The 22,228-nt window shown below is 38.8% G+C and overlaps 1 protein-coding gene and 1 pseudogene across 1 annotated transcript; both read left to right on the forward strand.

Annotated features, from left to right (window-relative positions):
* Window positions 1–5,381: 5,381 nt before the first annotated feature.
* On the forward strand, window positions 5,382–5,963 carry LOC115670535 (splicing factor Cactin-like). The gene is made up of 2 exons (XM_030591848.2): window positions 5,382–5,764; window positions 5,863–5,963. The coding sequence occupies exons 1-2, from the start codon at window positions 5,444–5,446 to the stop codon at window positions 5,956–5,958; spliced, it is 417 nt and encodes a 138-aa protein (XP_030447708.1). The 5' UTR covers window positions 5,382–5,443; the 3' UTR covers window positions 5,959–5,963.
* Window positions 5,964–14,756: 8,793 nt separating this feature from the next.
* Window positions 14,757–15,162, forward strand: LOC130140544 (uncharacterized; annotated as a pseudogene).
* Window positions 15,163–22,228: the final 7,066 nt, after the last annotated feature.

Here is a 22,228-nt window from a genome sequence, read left to right on the forward strand (position 1 = left end):
CTAACAATACACTACTCCATTCTTTCCAATCTCAAGTATCAATTAACTGTCTATTCCCATTCCATACTCTCCGTTACTTTATCAAACAACTTGCCCGTTTTCTTTATATGCATACTACTGGTTAACCTTTTTTTCATCAAAGAGATTTAAAGAGATTTGAACGAGTAATTTATGAGAAATCTTGTCGAGTTATATTGCTTATCGACAAGAAATAAAAGTGGATCTAGAGTGGTGTCTCTTTCCTTTCTATGGCTTAATTTTAGTGAGTTTTTACGTCGAACAAAGGAGAATCCGATTCTTATCCAAATTGCTCAAAACGGGAGAGGATTAGCGTGGTTTCAAGAGATAATTATGTTTTTTTTTTTCTCTCTGAACTTCTTTGATATAATGGAGGCACTGACACAACATCTTTTTTTAATTGTTATTTTCTCATTTCGTTTGCTTTATCTTCAATTTTGTTATTCTTTATTATTTAAATCATTTCTCTACCAACATATCATTCTATCCAAACTACGCATAGGTGCAAGGCAGACCGACCGGCCCCAAACAACTACGGTCAAATACCAAAAGAAAAAAGAAGAAGTAAATAAGTGATTATGGATTATTTTAAGGTGCGTATGATAAGCATTCTATTTCTCTATTTTTTTATTTTTTTTGTTTCCGAAATAGGTCCGGAACACAAATCCATTTCTAGAACACATTTTCATTTCAAAAATAGATTTGGAATAGAAATGATAAATAAAAATTTTCTCCTTTTCTATTTCTAGAAAAAAATGAGAAATAAAAAAATTTCTTATCGCTTGCCCTGGCTACTAGCTGGCTGGCCGCCCGCCTGCCGCCGCCCGCCGCTCGCAACTTGCCGACCGCCTCCCGCCGCCAGCCGTAGTTCTTCACCCCCCGCTCATCGACCACCTGCCGTCCTCCGCCGCCACCCTCTACCGTCTACTATCGCCGCCCAACACCAACTGCCTCTCGACGCCATCCTCCGCTGCCGCTCACTCCCTTCACTTGCCCACTATCACCCAACGCCGATCACCTCTCACTGGCTGGCTACCGTGGAGGGAGAAATTTTGTATTATTAACAAACGAGTTTCTATTTCGAAAATAGAAATTTTGTGTCGTTATTAAATACGTATTTTTACTCATAAATTTGCCCAAGGAATGGTCAAAAATTAATTTCTCGGAAAAAATATTATTATTCGAGCCCTGAGACATCAAGACTAAGTCTACGTATCCACAAGTGACTTTTCTCCAAAAGGTGGTGGCGGATGGGCCCACCAAAGGGAAAAGAAAGTGGCTGGACCCGGCAAAAATAGAAAATATAAAGAAAAGGGTGAAGGTTGAGCAAAGGTTGAGAAAGTGGGTTAAAAGTAAAAGTGTTAATATCACGAAAAATCTCAAATTGGTATATTTATAACGAATTTACTTCCTATCAGTTTTCATTAAATTTTACTACCAAATTGCCGAGTTGAATAATACATGGCAGTTGACAGGTGTACCAGGTTAGGGTTTACCTCTCTATTTGTCACAGATTTACCAATTTATAGTTTTTGTTGTATTAATCCAATTTAACGGAGGGTAAATTTGTCACATATGTACAAGTTTTGAGTTTTTTGTAGTTAAAAAATTTGTTTGGGTAAATTTGTCACAAGTGTATCGTTTAGATTTTTCGTGGTATTAACCCAAAGTAAAATTAACACATGAACTATTTTCTTTTCAATATGGAAAAATTAAATTCGAACATATTGATATTCACCGACTTATAGTTCCCTCTCAAAATGAAGACAACCTTTTAGAGCTTTCTTCGTTCTTAAACAAAAGGGTTAATACCACGAAACATCCAAAACTTGTACACTTATGAAAAATTTGCTCCAAACTAATTTTTTGACCACGAAAAATGACAAACTGGTACACATGTGATAAATTTATCAAAACTAATTTTTCGACTATAAAAAATTTCAAATCGATACACCTGTGACAATTTTATCTAAAATTAATTTTCTGACCATCAAAAGCCCCAAATTGGTGCATCTATGACAAATTTATCATGCGTTAGCTTTTTTCAATTTTTACCGTTAAATTTGCAGATGTCGATAACATATGGCGACGTGGCAAGTCCACGTGAAAATCCATAGGGTAAATACCACGAAAAACCCAAATTGGTCCACTAACAGAGAGTAAATTTCTCATAGAATTATCAGTTTTGGGTTTTTTATGATAAAAGAAATTAGTTTTGGTAAATTTGTGACATGTATACCAATTTGGGATTTTTTATGGTCAAAAAATTAGTTTAGGATAAATTTGTCACGGGTGTACCATTTTTGGGTTTTTTGTGGCTAAAAAATTAGTTTTAGGTAAATTTATCACGGGTGTACCATTTTTTGATTTTTGTTGGCTAAAAAATTAGTTTTAGGTAAATTTGTCACAGGTGTACTAGTTTGGGGTTTTTTGTTGTCAAAAAATTAGTTTCGGATAAATTTGTTATGAGTGTACCAATTTGGAGTTTTTTTTTGTGATATTAACCCAAAACAAAATTGTCAAACTCCTTGCCTTACGCTCTTCCTTTTCTCATATCTCGATCTTTTCTTAATATGAAGTCAAAGTTGATCCATATCAAAGAAATGGTAATTGAATGATAATGATGCGAACTCTCCAATGAGTTTAGTAGTTTTTATCAAAGAAAATAAATTTCTTAATCAGTAAGTCCATTCCATTGATCACTTATTATTAGCTTTTTATGAATATGTGTCTTTTTGGAAGAAAATGGAAAAATCTTTCGGCAATTTATTTTATATATAATTGACTTGGATGCATGATGAACAACATTTGGCTCTCATTCGGATGGGAGTTACATGGCTTATATCCTTTACTTCACGATCTTTCATAGATCCACAAGCTCTATTAATTTTATTTATATAAAATGGCTAATATCATCAAAAACCCCAAACTAATACACATGTGTGAAATTTACCCCAAACTAATTTTTTTACCACAAAAAGCCTAAACTAGTACACCTTTGACAAATTTATCTTTCGCTAGTTTCTGTTAAATTTTACTGTCAAATTGCTTGGTTAAATGACACGTGTTAGTTGACAGATATACTCGTTTGAGGTCTTATCCTCCGTTTGTCACATGTGTACTAGTTTGGATTTTTTTTTATTAATCTATTTTAACGGATGGTAAATTTGTTACAAATGTACTAGTTTAGGATTTTTGGTAGTAAAAAAATTAGTGTGTGGTAAATTTATCACATGTATATCAATTTGAGATTTTTAGTGGTTAAAAAATTAATTTGGGGTAAATTTGTCACAAGTGTATCATTTTGGGGTTTTTCGTGATATTAACTCTATATAAAATAATTTCAACTTGTGTAAGTTAAGATAAATTATATTGGTGTTATTTCTATATCAAAGGAATTATGATAAATTATATTGGTTTTCCATGATGAACAACATTTTGCTCTCATTCGGATAGGAGTTACGTGGCTTATATCCTTTACTTCACGATCTTTCATAGATCCACAAGCTCTATTAATTTTATTTATATAAAATGGTTAATATCACAAAAAATCTCAAACTGATACACATATGATAAATTTACCCCAAATTAATTTTTTTTACCACAAAAAATCCTAAACCGGTACACCTTTGACAAATTTATCTTTCGTTAGTTTCTGTTAAATTTTACTGTCAAATTGTTTGGTTAAATGACACGTGTTAGTTGACGGATGTACCCGTTTGAGGTCTTATTCTCCGTTTGTCACATATGTATTAGTTTGGATTTTTTTTATTAATCTATTTTAACGAATGGTAAATTTGTTACAAATTGACCAGTTTAGGATTTTTTGTAGTAAAAAAATTAGTGTATGGTAATTTGGGATTTTTAGTGGTTAAAAAATTAATTTTGGGTAAATTTGTTGCACGTGTACCATTTTTGGGTTTTCCATAATATTAACTCTGTATAAAATAATTTCAACTTGTGTAAGTTAAGATAAATTATATTGGTGTTATTTCTATATCAAAGGAATTATGATTTTTTTCTGCAATTCCCCGGTCCTTTCCACTTTTAGTGTAATAATTGAATTGATTTTATTTTTCACAAAACCATATAAAAATAATAATATACGGACGACAAAAGTGACAGGGCAACGAAAATGAAAAATTTGTTGACGCTTGTGACACTAATGAATCCTTTTCCCTTTTGCATTTTGTAATTCAAGGTCAATCCCACAAAATATCCTAACTTCTGTCACAAATACCATGAATTTCCTAAACTTGTACATAGTGACGTAAATAACCAAAAAAAATTATATCATAAAAAATCCTGAATTTATATTAGTTTGACAAATACTCTAGATAGAACTGTAATAGAATGTATATATGTCATACATGTATCAATTTGAATTTTTTCGAGACACCAAAAAATGTTAAGGGTATTCGTATCATAATCAACAACTTTAGGGTTTTTGATGACATGAAAAAAGGTTAGGATATTTGTGTCTCCTTGGATATAATTTAAAGTTTTTTGGTGATATTTAGGTAAAATTCTAAATAAGGGCATGAAGTGTTATCATTTTCTCAAATAAGTGTATGAAGTGGACCTTGTTTTCAAATAAAGGCCTAAAGTGCTATCGTTTTCTTAAAAAAGGGCTTGAAGTGAACTTTGAGTCTCAAAAAAGGGCTAACCTCACCGGGGTCAAGGGCATTTTCGTCATTTATTTTTTTTATTTTTTCTTTCTTTTTCCTTTTATGTTTTTTTCTTTTCATAAAAAAAAACAAACTCCAAAAAGATAAAAAGGCTATACTTACAAAAAGGAAACACTCAAGCTCGGCTTGTGGCCGCCGCCCTATCACCGATGGGGTCGCCGGCACCTTAGAGAGGGCTAACGACCACTGAGCTAACGATCCTCACCCACTAGAGGCGAGAGCGTTGTTAGAATTGGGAGAGGGCGACGACCCTTGCTCCGCTGAGGCGCGGCGACCCTACTAGCCATTGTCACCGCCACATCGGCAATGGGGTAGCAAACATAGGCTGGGGGTTGCTTGTATTTCTTATTTTTTTAATTTTTTTTAAAATTTAATTTAACTAAAATTTATGTTAAAATTATTATTGGACGAAAATATCTTGACTGGCTGCAATATTTGGTCGACTAACGAGATTAGGTCCTTATTTGAAATTATTATAGTCACTTCATACCTTTATTCGGAAAAAATGAGGGCATTTTAGATTTTTTATTTAAAAAAATATTTACTTTAGATCCTTTATTTGAGAAAATAAAGGCAATTCATACGTTATTCGGAATTTTCCCCAAAATGAAATCAGCTAGAGATACAAAATTACGTTTCTGTCGCCTTCCCATCTCCAAATTCTAATCTTAGTCGCCTCTCTGCCGTACGCCTGAACCCCTAAAACTCTACCGCGGGTCTGTTCGCGGGAAGTAGCGATGGGGTCGGATAGAAGCAAGAAAGATGCATCTTCTTCTTCTGCGGAGAGGAACCCGAATCGAAATAGAAGAAGGGCAAGATCCGACGATTCGGAGCCCTCGCAGCCCGAAAGCGATCACTCGTCGCCGTCGCGGAGCTCCGGCAAGCGCCGAGAGAGGAGCGGCAGCAGCAGGAGCAGTCGCCGTAGCCGCCGCAGGAGCTCTAGTCGTCGTGATGACTCAGATGGCAGCGGCGGCAGGGGAAGCGAGGGCAAGCGCAGCTCGAGGGTTATTACAGGGGAAGAAATCGAGGCGTACAAAGCGAAGAGGGCTCAGAAAAAGGTACGTGCTTTGCGAGCAGTATTGGTCTTTGATCGATTCGATTTTCGTTGTTTTGCTCTGTAATTGATCATCAGCCTTTTCTCGGTGTAATTATTCAGGCGATGCGTGTTGCGAAGAAGTTGAAGTCACAATCAGTCGCTGGTTATTCCAATGCTTCAAATCCTTTCGGTGATTCAAACCTCAACGAGAAGTGAGTTTTCGATTCTGATTTGAAGATCGTTATTGTCGGTTCGAGCTTAGTAGCTCTGAGATAATGCTTTATTATAATCAAGATATAGGATTTTCTAGCGTACCTAAATTGTGTCCGAGAGAAAATCATGTCCCAATTCCATTTTCTTGATTTCAATCTTTATATCACACTGGAAAGGGCTGGGCAGGAATAATTTGGCTGCTGCTTCTGAAGGTGAATGCTGATTTTGCCCTTATCAGAAATAGAACCAAAAGAAGTTGATGAAATGAAAGCTGGATCGAAACCATGCAGGAGGAACTTCAGCAGTTCAGATCAATAAAGTATGGGAGCTTGTGCCGAGACCCAAAAATCATCCAGTAATTAAAACAAAATGGGTATTCAGAAATAAACTGGATGACAAAGGGAAAGTCACAAGAAACAAAGCAAGACTGATAGCGAAAGGCTATTCTCAAGAAGATGGCATAGATTATAATGAAACATATGCACCAGTTGCCAAGTTAGAAGCCATTAGGCTATTATTAGCTTATGCTTGTTTCCATAACTTTAAATTGTTTCAGATGGACGTGAAAAGTGCCTTCCTAAATGGATATATCAAAGAACAAGTATATGTGGAACAACCACCTGGTTTCGAAGAACCAAGGAAGACTGACTATGTCTACAGACTCAAAAAAGCCCTTTACGGTCTGAAACAAGCACCCAGAGCTTGGTACGAAAGGTTAAGTACCTTCCTTCTGCAAAATAACTTCACAAAAGGTAAGGTTGATACAGCCCTATTTATTAAGAGAAAAGGTAAGGACTTTTTACTGGTTCAGATTTATGTTGATGATATCATTTTTGGTTCCTCTAACGAACTGCTTTGTAAAGAATTTTCAAAGAATATGCAGAATGAATTCGAGATGAGTATGATGGGCGAGCTAACATTCTTTCTTGGCCTACAAGTGAAACAAACCAAAGATGGTACATTCATTTGCCAAGAGAAGTATGCTAAGGAGATTGTCAAGAAGTTTGGATTACAGAAGAGCAAGAAAATAGACACTCCAATGTCCCATACATCCAAACTGGACAAGGATGAACGTGGTAAAAAGGTAGATCATAAGATATACAGAAGCATGATGGTTCATTTTTGTATCTTACTACATCTAGACCTAAAATAATTTTTAGTGTCTGTATGTGCGCTAGATTTCAATCAGATCCAAGGGAATCACATTTTTCTGCAGTAAAGAGGATAATCAAATACATTGGAACTTATCCAATGTTAGGTCTTTGGTATTCCAAAGATTCAGATTTTACTCTTACTGGGTATTCTGATGATGATTTAGCTGGATGTAAAGTGGACAGGAAAAGTACTACAGGTACATGTCAACTGCTTGGGAATATGTTGGTATCCTGGTATTCAAAGAAGCAAAATACAGTTGCACTTTCAACAGCAGAAGCAGAATATATAGTCCTGGGAAGTTGCTGTGCACAAATTCTGTGGATGAAGCAGCAGTTGCGAGACTTTGCCATTGAAGATTCAAGTGTTGTAATCAAATGTGACAACACAAGTGCTATTAATCTGACTAAGAATCCAATTCTTCATTCACGTGCGAAGCATATTGAAATAAAGCATCATTTTATTCGAGATCATGTTCAAAATGGAGATGTGAATATTCAATTAATTGATTCTATCAATTAGCTGATATATTCACAAAACCTCTTGATAAATCTTCAGTTGAGTAAATTAGAAACAAATTGTGCATTACTTATTCTTTTTCCTGAAGTGTTTGATAGACAGGAATTTTTCAGACTCAAATGTTCTGAGTCTGAATATCCTTTTCAGACTCACAAAGAAAGGTACGTACTTAGTTTAAATTTTGGCGGGAATATTTTTGGCAGAAAATTTTCACATTTGTTACTTTTGGAAACAAATCAGGTATGTATTCTAATTTATCTGATTATTTGTGCTTAAAATATTGTTATAATATATTGTCGTGATTGTTTGTGCTTCAAAAAGTTTATTTCCTTCCTATCTGGGTTCACTTATTATAATTTCTAAAAATGACTTTTTCTTTCCAAAACCCGTCCTTCTCATTTATAAACCTGTCCGTCACTTTTCAAAACCCTATCAGTACGATTTTTTACTCTCCAAAACTTTCCGATATTCAGAGACTCTCCTCTTTTTCCTCCAAAGATCGAAACTTTCTGCTCCAGAAGTGATCAAAATGCCGTTCAAAAGAAGATCTTCACGTATTCTCAACCAAGACTCCAAATCTACAGCACCGGCGGAGTATATGGAGATTTCAGACACAGAGTCCGACCATCATGAAGACCTTTCTGAAGCGACTCCACCTCCTCGATCGTCGCCACCCAAAACTTCTGATAAAATAAATTTTCGGTTTAAGAGCATCAAGCTTGTATGGAATGCTTATCAGAGGTTAAAGAGAAGCAATGCCTCTGCATCGACTCTGCGTGACTGTCTAAGAGACAATGGATTCTTCTCCGAAGAACATCTTACGGAAAACTACTCTAAGGTTTGTCCTACCACTGAAAATGTTCCGGCCAACTCTACACCAAAAGAGCCTTCTTCCAGAAAGGGCAAGGAAAAAGTCGGAGAAACATCCACTCCTTCTGAAAAGAAATTTGTTCCTCTAAGCCCTAAGTCCACAAGTGCCTCAAAATTTGTTATTCCTGATGATGATGCTCGATTTTTTGAAATTTTTGAAATGAAAGTGGGAATAGCATCTGGTGTGCCAGGTATAGGAGGATTGTTCAGAAGTAAAGAACATAATGTCTGTTATAAGTTGTTGCTTGCTCGAGGGGTCATGAACCACAGAACTGTGGATTTCGACTACCTAGAGAAGGCTGGCATTTCAGTAAAGCACCTGTTTGAGAAGTTAGGCATTTATAAATTTTGCCTTCAATCTGCAAATGTTTATGCTGAATTGACTGCCTACTTTTATTCCAATCTCTCCATTTTGTCAACCAACTGGATCCAATTCACTGTTGGTGACAAAAAGTTCGATTTAAAAGCAGAAGAGTTGGCATTAATAATTGGAGCAAAACATTCCAAGTTTACTCCATTGGCAGTAAACCTTGAAGATGCTTCCAAGGTGGCTTCTGAAAATCCAAACTTTGCTCAAGGATCTAAGCGACATCTTTCCTACTTTGACTTATCCAGACGGTCTGTGATCTTGCATAAGATCATAATCAAATGCTTGAAGCCTAAGGCAGCCTCCAAAACTGACCTATCCAAATCAGAAATCAAGCTCATTCGAGCTATCTTGAAAGGTCAACCTTTTTCTCTTCCTCATATCATTATCTTCCATATGTACAGAGCATTGCAGAAGGACAAGAGACAATTGCCATATGGTGCTATAATCTCTCGTATCTTCATGTTCTTAAAAATATCTATTCCTGATGATATGCGCAAGAACCTTGTTCCCTGTATGTTTGTTGGAGAAAGAATGCTCTCCAAAATGAAGCAGTTTGATGATGTAAGTGAAAGAATAAAAGGAAAAGAGGCTCAACAGTCGGAGGCAAAATCTGTTGGAAAGACAAGTGAAAGAGAAAAAGGGCAAAGGAAAAGAACTAGTCTAGCCAGCAAGAAAACTGACTCTCCTACCCCACTCAAAGTGTATAGAAAGAAACGAAAAATTCTTCTGCATGATGAAAGTGATGAAGCAGAAGCAGAGCACTTTGAAACAGGACACACTGATGGTCCAGAACATGTTTCTGAACCAACTTTAAAGGTTTCAGAACCAATTCATGAAGAACATGTTTCTGAAGATCAAGCATATGTTCAGGGGGAGACTCAACCAGAAGCAGCCACCGGGTTCAATTAGTCTGAGCAACCTAATGTCCAAGAACAGCCTTCAGAAAATCAGAACATCCTCTCTATTCTGCTCGAGATAAAGGATAAGCAAGCTGCACTAGAACAAGACATGAAGAATCTACAGAGAATTGTTGAGGAAAACAACAAAACTCAACAACTTCAAGCAGCAGCAGACAAAGCAGAACTTGAGGAAGCCATTGCTATGTGCTCATCCAACATGGATAAGGCTATAGGTCAATGCAGTTTGAAGATTGAGGAGGCTGTGTTAATATTGGAAAATTTTCAACTGATTCGTACTCCTTCTAAAAAATAGCCTGCTCTTTAACATTTCTCTCCAAATCATCTTTCTTTCAATTGGTCTATAATATCACTAACGATTCTTCTTGTTAGACTGATTGATTACTTAATATGAGTGCTTTCTTCTCTCTATAATTATTTTTCTGATGACAAAAAGGGGGAGAAATTATATGCAGATTTGCCACTAACATGCAGATCATATACAGGTTATATACAAAGGAAGCAAAGACATAGATATCAATAGAGTTTACTCTTCAATCTGTGATTCATGCGCTTAATATGCTTATTTAATTCAAATTAATTTCAAATTGATTCAATCTGCAAGGAAGTTTTGTCACCATCAAAAAGGGGGAGATTGTTGAGGAAAACTCCTATTGATTTTGAAGTTGACAAAACCTTTCATGTTATTGTAAATCTGATACTTATTCTGAACTATCTTATTCCAGGTATGTATGTACATTCTGGAAGCTCAGAAGGAAGTTTTTCTGACTTTACAAGCTGAAAAAATAATAAGTTCTTTGAAGACCCACATAATCTAGGTTCTGAGATTCAGACGCAGAAGTTATTCAGATGCAGACGCAGACGCAGAAATTATTCAAACGCAGAATTTCTTCAGACGTAGAATTCAGAACGAAACACAACAGCTAGTGATCTGGCATGGATTTCGCAGAAGGAATATTATGATTGTCTCAATCTCAATCAAATTGATTGACAATCAAACATTACGATAAGAATGCATTACAACGGACAAAGCTCTACTTATGGAAACCAAGATTCTGATTGTATGGGCGACCAGAATCAGCGGGATTCAGAATCTGTCATCCAAAGGCTACTCAATCCTTATTATACAATTCTGTCCAAGGTGAAGATTGGAAAATGATCCTCTGAAAGCTGTCCAACGTCTAGTTTGGAAGTAGATGAGTATTTAAGGAGATCAACGAGCAGCAGAAGGAAGAATAGAATCAAGAATCAACAAGTCCAAAGTCTGAGCATACTCTGATCCTTCCTCTTGTCTTTCTTGAGCGAAACATTAAGATCTTGAGGAACACTTTGTAAGAGTGATTGTGTAAGATAGAGAGTCCTATCATACACAAGAGTGTTGTCACTCAGAAGCTGTAAATTCCTCTTGATTACATAGTGAAATCCAGCCGGTAGGTTGTTAACGTGGGAGAGTGGACGTAGGCTTGCTATAAGCCGAACCACTATAAACTTGTATACAGTTTTTCTATCCCTTATCTCTTAATTTACATTCTGCACATCAAAAGCACGGTCTTGAATCTGAAATTTTTTCAGACTCATCTGTGTCCTTTCATTTCCGCATAATCTGATAAAAATTGTTTAAGATCACCTATTCAACCCCCTCTAGGTGATCCTTGCTAGCTACATCATGTAGTACCATTGTTCGTTTGATAGGAACTTACCCTATTGGTTGGAATTGCATGATTAGGGTGCCGAAGGTACGTATTGCCCTAGTCGAGGCTTAGGTAGTTTACTTATTGAGATTTTATCTCATTCCCCGTTATTAAACAATTCAGTCCCTCGACCTTGACTATGACTGAGCCTCCGCTACGTTTCGGGTTACCAACAGAGACGGAGCATTAGGTGACTGAGTACCCAGTTGGTGAGGATAGGGAGTATCGAAAGTATGAGAGTACAGTTTGGGTCGATGATGGTGAGTAGTACTTGACAGCTCACAAGTATATGGCATGGTTTCTGAGGGATGAAGCTCAGACTTTTGGTCCTCTCTGGGGATTTGATATTCCCCTTGACGATGGTTTAGGAGTGTGGGATCTTATGGAGATTGATCCCCCTGATGTAGCTGTAGTTAATCTTGAATTCGAACCGATGGTTACGGAACCCCCGGCATGGTCCGAGGAGTCGGACCCTGAACCGGGGCCTTCGTCGCCTGGTTCTTATAGCGAGGTATCTGACCCGACTTCGCCAGGAGCACCGCCAGGATGCCGTGAAGGTTTTTGATAGGGTTAGAAATCCCTATCTTTTTGGAGCTCCTCTTTTGAGTAGTGGAGCAGATCAACCACCCTATCCCTTTTTGAGTATACGTGGTCTGAGTTTGTGGCCTTTAGGAAGGCTTGTATATGTTATCATTGTATGTGACGTTAAGTTTATAAAATGGTTTGTTGGTTTGTTTAAATTGTCTCTCTCTATTATCCCGTTTGAATGTTTGTTGAATGGAGTGTTCATTTGGCTTCCGCGTATATTCTCTTATTCAATGGTAACGGGTCGGCAACAAATCCTGGGAGTCACATTCTTAACGACAGCGGCGGGATGTTACGTGTTCGTAGGGTACGGGGCATGACAGTGTGACACACATAGCGGCCCGACATGAGAATGAGTAGCAAATGCAAAGTCCAAAATAAATTAAATTTCAGTCGACCTCACCTTCAAAAGGTATGAAACTCCCATGACCAAAAAGTGTAAGTTGATTGTTATTTTCCCCTTTTAGTCGAGGGGTTAATACTGTGAAAAACCCCAAACTGATATACCTGTGACAAATTTACCCCAAACTAATTTTTTGACCACCAAAAACCCCAAACTGGTACATTTGTGACAATTTTACTCTCCATTAGTCTCCGTTAAATTTTACCATCAAATTTCTAAGTTGAATGACACGTTGCAGCTGACAGGTGTACCAGTTTGGAGTTTTACCCTCCATTTGTCACGTGTGTATCGGTTTGTGATTTTTCCTAATATTTATTCAATTTAACGGAAGGTACATTTGTCATAAATATACCAATTTGGGGTTTTTGATTGTCAAAAAATTATTTTTTAGTAAATTTATCATAGATGTACTAATTTTGAGTTTTTTGATTGTCAAAAAATTACATGTGTATCAGTTTAGAGTTTTTCATGATATTAATCCTTATTCTAAATATATTTGTGATGGAGGAGAAAATCTTTTGGGCTTTCGAAGCACGATGGTCCCAATCTTCCAATCAAATCATTTTGAGTGCATTGATTGATCTGTCCACGACCGGAACAGTCCTTCAAGAGCACATAAATAGTTTCATATCAGGATCCAATCACAAAGAACTGGTGGTATACGAAGAACTAGAAGGTGCCGTGGGCTATTGGCCGGCTGACTTGTTCCCTCAGTTCGCACCCGGCGCCACAAGATTGTATTACGGAGGTGCCGCTTACTCGACCCAAAACATGACCAGCCCACCAATGGAAAGCGGATACTTTCCTGACGAGTCGTTCACACACGCCTGCTATTTAAGGCAAATCCATTACATGAGTGGCTCGTACGATTGGATAGCGGTTGAAGATAGCCGAGCATCGGCTCACACAGATTCAAAACAGTGCTACCGCGCTACCACCATCGGGGATGCTGTAAATATCACGGGCTATACCTTACTGTTTGGGGGACCCGGTGGAGTGAGTTGTTGAGAGTTTAAAAGCGAACAAACAGATATAAGAATAAGATCCATTATAATGTATAACTTCTAATGTATAGATACGTTACTTTTTATCTTCTTACGTTTTCCGAGCTTTCCGTTCAAGTGTTATGTTTCGACGCTTGTTCTGTCCTCATCGCATCTTCATTTGAACGTGAAATTCAAAGTTGGATGTACTTTTCATGCTGTAATTAAGCCAAATCCTTTGGTCAAAATCAAGCCGTGAACATGGCGATCCAGCTAAAGCCATTCATGTAAGGGCAAATTGGAGAGGGAAATCTAAACATTCAATTAATCACACCGCAAAATTTAGAGCAATTGCTTTTTTCATAAAATTAAATAACCTTCGATTTATTTAATCACGATGTATAGTTTAATAACTAATCCATTTTACATAATATATCGTTAGGTGCCAGTTATGTAAGATTGTGATATAAGAAAAGAAATTTGGCTTATTGACTTGGACTATACTATATTATGTTCAGTAAATAGGGAACTTATGTAGAATGATAATTTAAATCTAAAATAAAAAAATAAATAAACCTAAAAAAACTCCAAAACAATAAAATATTTTAAAATTTTGAAGAAATCCAAATTTGTCTCTTCGAATAGAAAATTAAAGAAAAACTAAGTATGACATTTAAAAAAATAGAAAAAGTGGTTTTATCCAAAAATATTTGGGGCCTAGGACATTAGAGCCTGATTCACTAGCCGAGACCAAAACGATGTATTTGGCCCAGATGGAACAAGACCATGCCGTGTAGGGGTGAGCAACTTGGACCGCCCAAATCAAGATCGGACCGAACTGGACCGACGGGTTTGGTCCGGTTCTTGGGACTATCAGTCCGGTTCTCAGTTCCTAAAAGCGGAATCGGTTTCCGGGCGGTCTGGTTCCCGATTCCAAGGGGGAACCGGACCGGACCGGACCGAACCAACTATTTAATATATATTTTTGTTATTTTTTTCTTTAAAAAAATTAATAAAATGTGACTAAACTCTACGTGAACTTCATTATCATAAATTCATTGATAAAAATTAGTAAAATGTGAATTAAACCCTAAGTGAACTTCATTGACATAAATTCATTGACAAAAATTAGTAAAATGTGAACCGAACCTTAAGTGTTTAACCAAAAAAAAACTAAACTCTAAGTGACCGGTTCCCGGTCCTAGAACCAACCGGTCCGGTCCGCGGTTCCCAAAATTGGGAACCAGTTCTCTCGGTCCGGTTCCCGGTTCCACCTTGGAACCGGACCGGACCAGGAACCGATCACCCCTAATGCCGTGCATTTTCCTCCTCCTCATCGCCACTCTCATCGCTGTCGTCAGCTTCCAGGCTGGGATCAGGCCCCGAGTGGCGTCTGGCAGGACAGCTCCGACGGCAGCATCGCAGGCCAGGCCATCTGCGCCTCCACGATACCGTTCTACATGTTCTTGATGTGCAACACACTCACACTCTTGTCGTCCATCAACCTCATCATCTCCCTCACCTAGGCGTCCTGTTCTTCCTTAAGGTCGTGGTGGCCACCGTGTCGATGGCCATCATGTACTGCTTGGTGGTCTTCGCCGTCACTCCTGTGTCGCCCGAGCTGTTGCGATGGCTGCTCTTCGCTGGCTTCGTGCCTTACTTGCTGAGGCTGCTGATCCAGTTAAACAAGAATCACTCGTGGGTTATGGACACGTGAACTTAATTAAATAGGAAGTGTGGATTCGTTTGTCCAATTTAATCTTCGCTGAATACGTATATTTATTAGGCATTAAACTGTAGTTAACTAAATTGGAGATTATTTATTTTGATGAAAAAATTAATTGCTCTAAATTTCACAGTGTGGTCAATTAAATGTTTAGATTTCATAGTTAACTATCTTTGTAGACATGCACTTTGGGTTCTTCATCATATTGGGGTAAACGAGATATTGAGCAATTACATATTGTCTTGACGAAGAAAGGATCTCAAGCATTCGTACCATTTACTCCATATCTAAGGGTGTCAATTTTGATAATCCAAACGAATGGCATGATAACTTATTGAATCGTGCTATTCAGATTGTAGAAGAAGGTAGAAAATCCATAGAGCAGTTCAAATTTGTTATGCAAGTATTGGAGGAATCAAATAAAAAGATTCAGATTGCGGACTTCGATCAGGCTGTAGAGCACCCAATCAATTTCTATCCGAATGATACTCAAAGCATCCAAATAATGAATCCAATCCAAGGAAAAAGGCATGGTCGACCCAGAGAAAATCAATTCAAGAATCCAATTGGAAAAACCCTATCGAAAAGCATCAACCAAGGAAGATTTGTTGATTTTACATTAAAAAATCAATTATGTGGCATCCTTGAATTGAACTTTTCAACACAATTTTAGGGCTTGATTGCACTTTTTGAAGATGATAGAGGACATGATTGAACCAACCGAAAGGTTTAGAACTCGATTGCAGTTTTGGTTTAAGTTTAATACTTGATTGAACCAATCGAAAGGTTTAGGACTTAATTGCACTCCGTGCATAAGGTTTAGTAATTGTGGTGAAATTTTCTCGAGCAACTCCTACATATTTTTGCTTGTTTATGAATCACATTTTGTGTTCCTTCATGTTGTTTGTCACGCCCCGTACCCCACGAAGGATGAACATCCGCGTATAGGTTGAAATAAGATGCGACGCTCCCAGGTTACGTCACTGACCCGAAAACCCAAATCAGAGAAAACACGCCACATGCGGAAACGACGTATATATAATATATATATATATATATATATATATATATATATATATATATATATATATATATATATATATACACCCAGACAATTTAAAAGCAACCATGAATAGCAACGAACAACAATGTACAAATGATTAAAACGATATATACATTCATTAAAACCAGAGATACAACAAAAGGGCCACGAGTACCAAAAGAGATCGGTGGCTTAGGGAGATCGGCTAAAGACTAGAGGGCTACGGTCAAAGGTATCGGCCTCGCTCCTAAAAGCGGGGAGTGCGCCACTAGGTATCCGGTTGGGGTCGGATCCGGACGTCTCGGAAGAACTCTCGGGTGCTCGACTCCTCCTCACGAACTCGCAGCCTTAAACTGCTGTCTCGGGCTCGGTCTACTCATGGCGGGGATCGAAATGTCGATTTTACCACAACCGTGAGAAAGCTCAGCAAGTACAAACCACTAATCCTAAACTAGGCTAATGTGCACCTCCAGAAGGGTAAATAAAACGCATCAACCAATGAACCAGCACATCAACATAATTTCACCCGGCTCACACCCAATACATTGTCTCATAGCCCCGCAGTTAGGCATTTGACATTAACGCAAATCACGTGCAGGTTATACCGACCCGAAGGCCCATAGTTGGAGATAACGACCCGTAGGCCCGACCCGAAGGCCACATTGATAAAACGACCCGTAGGCCCGACCCGAAGGCCAACAGCTTGATAAATCGACCCGTAGGCCCGACCCGAAGGCCACAATTGATAAATCGACCCGTAGGCCCGACCCGAAGGCCACAATTGATTATAACGACCCGTAGGCCCGACCCGAAGGCCACAATTGATAAATCGACCCGTAGGCCCGACCCGAAGGCCACAATTGATTATAACAACCCGTAGGCCCGACCCGAAGGCCACAATTGATAAATCGACCCGTAGGCCCGACCCGAAGGCCACAATTGATTATAACGACCCGTAGGCCCGACCCGAAGGCCACAATTGATAAATCGACCCGTAGGCCCGACCCGAAGGCCACAATTGATTATAACGACCCGTAGGCCCGATTAAATAAATCTCAGGTATGCACATTGTTGCACTCAATTCCCATTCAATCACAACATGGCATACAAATCATATACTCAGAAATTCATGCCAATACCCAAGCCAACATGCCGAACACACTTATTTACCAAGTCAATGAATTTAACACACCCTCGGCACCATCAATTTATCACTCCTCTAGTTCAATAAGTTCAACACTCATTTCCACGCATTCTTTCCAAAGTAACTCAATGCGCTAAAGGCCCGCCTTGGGCAAATCAATCTCGATAGTCATTCTCACTATTTCGGGGTCATTCAATAGGAATTTATACAAGTCCTAATCAACCCCTAAAAATGGCCAAACTCAAGCCAATAGTCAATGAACCAACTAAGTCCCAATTTAAGCCATATAGTGCAATTCGGTTCTGGTGAACAGTACCAGAATAGAATATCCATTAGGCACTATACCACACTTAAACAATCTCATTAGGGCCCAATCATATACCCTAATCATCCAACCACCAAATACACCTAATTAAGCCTCAATTAAGCCTAATTAGTCCCCAAAATGTCCAATTCAAAGTCCTTAGCAATTGAACCCAATTAGTGAAACACTTAGGCAAATTACACAATTTCGATGATGTATGAATGTGGGGTAACATACTTAGCCCATTAAACCACAATTAGACAACCTCATTAGACTCTAATCTCACACTCTATTCACCCAATAGCCAAGTACACCTAATTAAGCATTGTCCAAGCCTAATTAGCCTCTAAAATGCTTAATTCAAGGCCTTAATCCATGAACCCATTTAATGTACAACTTAAGCCATTTTAATGCAAATTCGGTACGAGTGAACAAGACTAGGACGACACACCAATTAGGCCATAATCCACCTCTAACTCACTTCATTAGGCACTAATTAGGTCCCCTAATCACCCCACACAACATTAGACATGATTAGACCATGATTAAGCCTAATCAACCCCCTAATTACCCTCTAAAATGCACAAATAAACTAATTAAGGGTTTAGGGGTTTATACTCGCCTAATTCCGATTCGGGACGACGAGAACAGGCGGTCGATCACCAACACGCGGTAAAAATCGACGGCGGCGTTAGGGGCAAGCCGGCGGTCACGGGCGGCGGCAGCGGTAGCGATGTTACTCGGGCTGAACGAGAAAAGGGAAGAGAAAGGAAGTGTGAGGCGGTGGTGGTCACTGTGGGCGACGGTGGTGGTCGGGGCGGCCGGCGGCTCCGGCGGTGTGGCTTGCTCCGGCGTGAACAGTAGCCGGCTGAGCAGAAACGGAAGAGGAACGGAGGAGGAAGAACGGCATTCAAGGGGGGGGACGGGAGAGAGAGAGAAAGCTGGCGTGAGTGACTGAAGAGAGAGAGAAAGGGCTGGTCAAAATGGGTCAAATTTGAGCTAGTGGATTCCACATGTCAAGATCCTAGGCCTTTGGACACTTTTGCCCTTGATCCAATGGTCATGATTCATACTCATCCAATAATTCAAGGGTAGAATGGTCATTTGCCCCTAACCAAAGGCTGACCAGACCTGATTTAGCCTAATTAACCTTGGTTAATCCCCCAAATTTGTCCAATTTTCGGAATTAGCCAAAATGGCCCTAGGGGCATTTTCGTAATTTTTCGATCCCGAACCGAAATTCCAATTTTTGTCAATACCGGTCCTATATATGCATGACCAGCATAATATGGTGTCGGATCCTTAAAAAAAATCATTCTTTAAGCCCTCGAAAATCAGTCCGGAAATTTTGAGGGGTAAAACCGTAAATTCTCATTTTTCTCCCACCAAACGGCGTCGGATTAATTCTGATCCTTCACGGAACTTTCTCGCCATAAAATACCGGTTCTAAAAACCCAACTTGTGTCCTGATCGGCCCATCACGACCCCATGAACAAAAGATCACAGCCACTGTTATTTTCTAATTTCCAATAATTAATGCCCGAATTAAATCCCAAGGCCCGCCATAAAATTTCCACTACCAATTCATACCATTCCGCACCTAACTTTATACAGATTTCGCCCGTTGATACCCGAAGTCCTAAATTGGGTTTAGAGCGCGACTTACTAAAATCAAACGAGCATTAACATACACTTCATTGGTCCCGGTAACGGGTCAAAATTCAGGATGTTACATTGTTGTTCTTGCCTGGTTTTTTTTTTCGAAAGAAAATTATATTCATTGCTCAAAATGATACATGTGAAGTATAGAGACTTCATGGCAAAACAAATCGAAACAGAGCAAAATCCAGAATATAGCAAAACAAAGCTAAATCCAAAAAACAAGGATGACTAATAAAGCACCAATAAGGTTGAGTACACACTCGTTCCACAAGAACGAATTTATTAAGCAAAATAATCGGTGGCCAATCACACCTAAAATTCCTTCTCCAAATATCTTTGATATTGCCAGTTAGCGGTGCGCACCTAGGTTCAGCTTCTTCTACACCATAGCTGTAAGGAGACAACCAAAACCCGTTGAACAAACACAGATCTAACATTTCGAAGAGCAAATCGTCGCGGTTTAGCGAGATGCCAGAGATCCTGCGATCACCATTGAAATTAAAGGCAGAAGACCTATAGACAAACAAAGCATAGGGTATCAAATCCCTAAAAGCATACTTATTAAACTCTTAGATCCAGATAGGAGAGGATAATTCTCAAATCTAGAACTAGATCGGAAGAATTCAAACTCTCATATTTAGAGCTAGAATGGGAGAAGAGAGCTCTTAGATCTAAATTAGGAGAAAAGAAATAACAAGAAAAGAAAAATGAAACACAAACAAAATCAACAAGAGAGGGAGGGCACCCTCCCCTTATGGCTGAAGGTTGAAGAAGACAACGGAGAGAGAAGAGAGAGAGGGAGAGAAAAAGTCTTTTCGGCTTTGGACGGTGGGTTGAGGACGGAATTGAATATGTGTTCTTGCCTCGCTTCGATGGCATCTTTATCGATGGCCTTTTTCGTGCCCTTGCTCAGAACTCAACCATTATCTTTTTCCTCATCCCAATCACTGTTACAAACAACATATTCACCCCTCCTCAAATCGGTCTACCCCTCCAATATCCCCTCGATTGCCTTCTCCAGCCCAATTGCCGCCTCCCAACCTTCTCAAGCCCGCCCCTCACGCTTGCCTCCACGTCATCGAGCTCCTTCAAGACTTGCATCTTCCAGTCTCCTTCCTCGTCCCATCCCTTGGGGTGACTATATCCAATTGAGTCAGCAGTTATCGTAGAGTCGGGACGCGGCACGGAAAGAGACAGGAAGATGAAACTCTTGAAGGAGCTCGATGACATGGAGGCGTGTGCGAGGCATGTGCTTGCGGCGATTGATGAGATGGCGACATTTGGAGGCGGCAGAGAGAGGGTGGGGAGGCTAAAGGAGGTGGCGATTGGGCTGGAGAAGGCAATCAAAGTGATGTCGAAGGGAGTGGACCGATTGAGCGAGGAGGTGAATGGGTTATTACAAACAGTACTTGGGATAAGGAAAAGAGGGTGAGCGAGTTCAAAGCAAGGGCACGGAAAGGGCCACCGTAACTCGATCGCATAGCGATGGTCGCCCTCGGAAAACTCTTTAGGATGCAGACATGGACGGCCGCCCCTGAGGAAGAGTGGAAGGGCGAAGGTATGACTCCCGCGACGGGCAGGCAGTATTCATATAGGATTATGTTTTTCTCCTAGGAGTGCAAGAAAAATGTGACTATGGAAGAAAATCCAAAGCATTATTAATTAGTGAGAGACTTCTTGGAAAGTAATTATGAGACACGATCAAATAAAGCGTCTCGTTTCATACTTTTCCGATCTTCGTGTATCTAGGACACGGTTTAAGATATACTTGTCATTTATTTCCTGACTAAACTTTTCTTTTATTTATTTATTTTTTGGTCGGTCAATTTTTCTTCCATTTTATTTGTAGTAGCACAACCACGCAACGCAATGGGTATTATTTATTTGAGTATGGGTAACATATTATTGTATGATCCCAATGCATGTGAATCTAATACACATGAAATGTTATTATGTGAATCCGATCTCATCCAATGAAGAGGCTAATCAACCCTGTCCGTAGACTATCCAAAAGAGATCTTATCGATTATTGGAGAGAAAAGCTATCTTTAAGCTAACTTGAAATGACATGAAGGAGATGTTATACCAATCTAATCATTTTGACCCACAACCTATCAAATTAAAGCCCTGAATGTCCTCCACATTTCATTAGTTGATGATATTCTCTAATCAAGTCATTACTAATTGGAATTTCCCAATTACTACAACATGCTCCCAGTACTCCGAATAAAAAAAATCTAATCAAGCATTTCATCAAGTATTGAGTATCCTAAGCTCAAGATCCAACTAATCTGCTTCTAAATCAAGGTTAAACATCTCAATTCAACACAAATTTTACAACAATTGACAACATTAAGCAATCATGGACAAAGGTACGATCAACTTGCAAAACGATGACATAGAATCCAACTTATTCACTTTCACATCAACATACATGTTTGTATCATCAATTCCTCATCCAATTAAACTCAAATTGACATCAAATCTAAAATATAGACTCACAGATAGCACGCAATTTATATATCCAGCAATTTCTAAGCATGATCAAAGCAAATTCAATGAATTTCTAGCATAATCAATTTCTATCAAGCCTAATCGAATTTCCAGCATGCTTCAATGAATTTCTGGCAAGATTCTACAAATTTCTAACACCTACAATGGATCAATTTCACAGATAGAGGTTTTTCGGCCATGACTAATTTAATGCAATTTTTTAACATCACAAGTCTTAATGAATCAAATCAATTCACGGATCACGCTCATCATGTCCAATCCGAGATGTTTGGTGCGCAGATTGAAGTTTAACTTCAATTTATACTATGAATCAAGTTGGAATTTTTGGTCATCCGCATGAGATCAAAAATAGATGAAAGAACCTACCTTAAACTTGAAGGACTCGCTGAAA

Source organism: Syzygium oleosum, unplaced genomic scaffold, assembly GCF_021117445.2.
Source record: "Syzygium oleosum isolate NSW1041296 unplaced genomic scaffold, Sole_v2.1 Sole_v2.19, whole genome shotgun sequence".
Taxonomy (NCBI): domain Eukaryota; kingdom Viridiplantae; phylum Streptophyta; class Magnoliopsida; order Myrtales; family Myrtaceae; genus Syzygium; species Syzygium oleosum.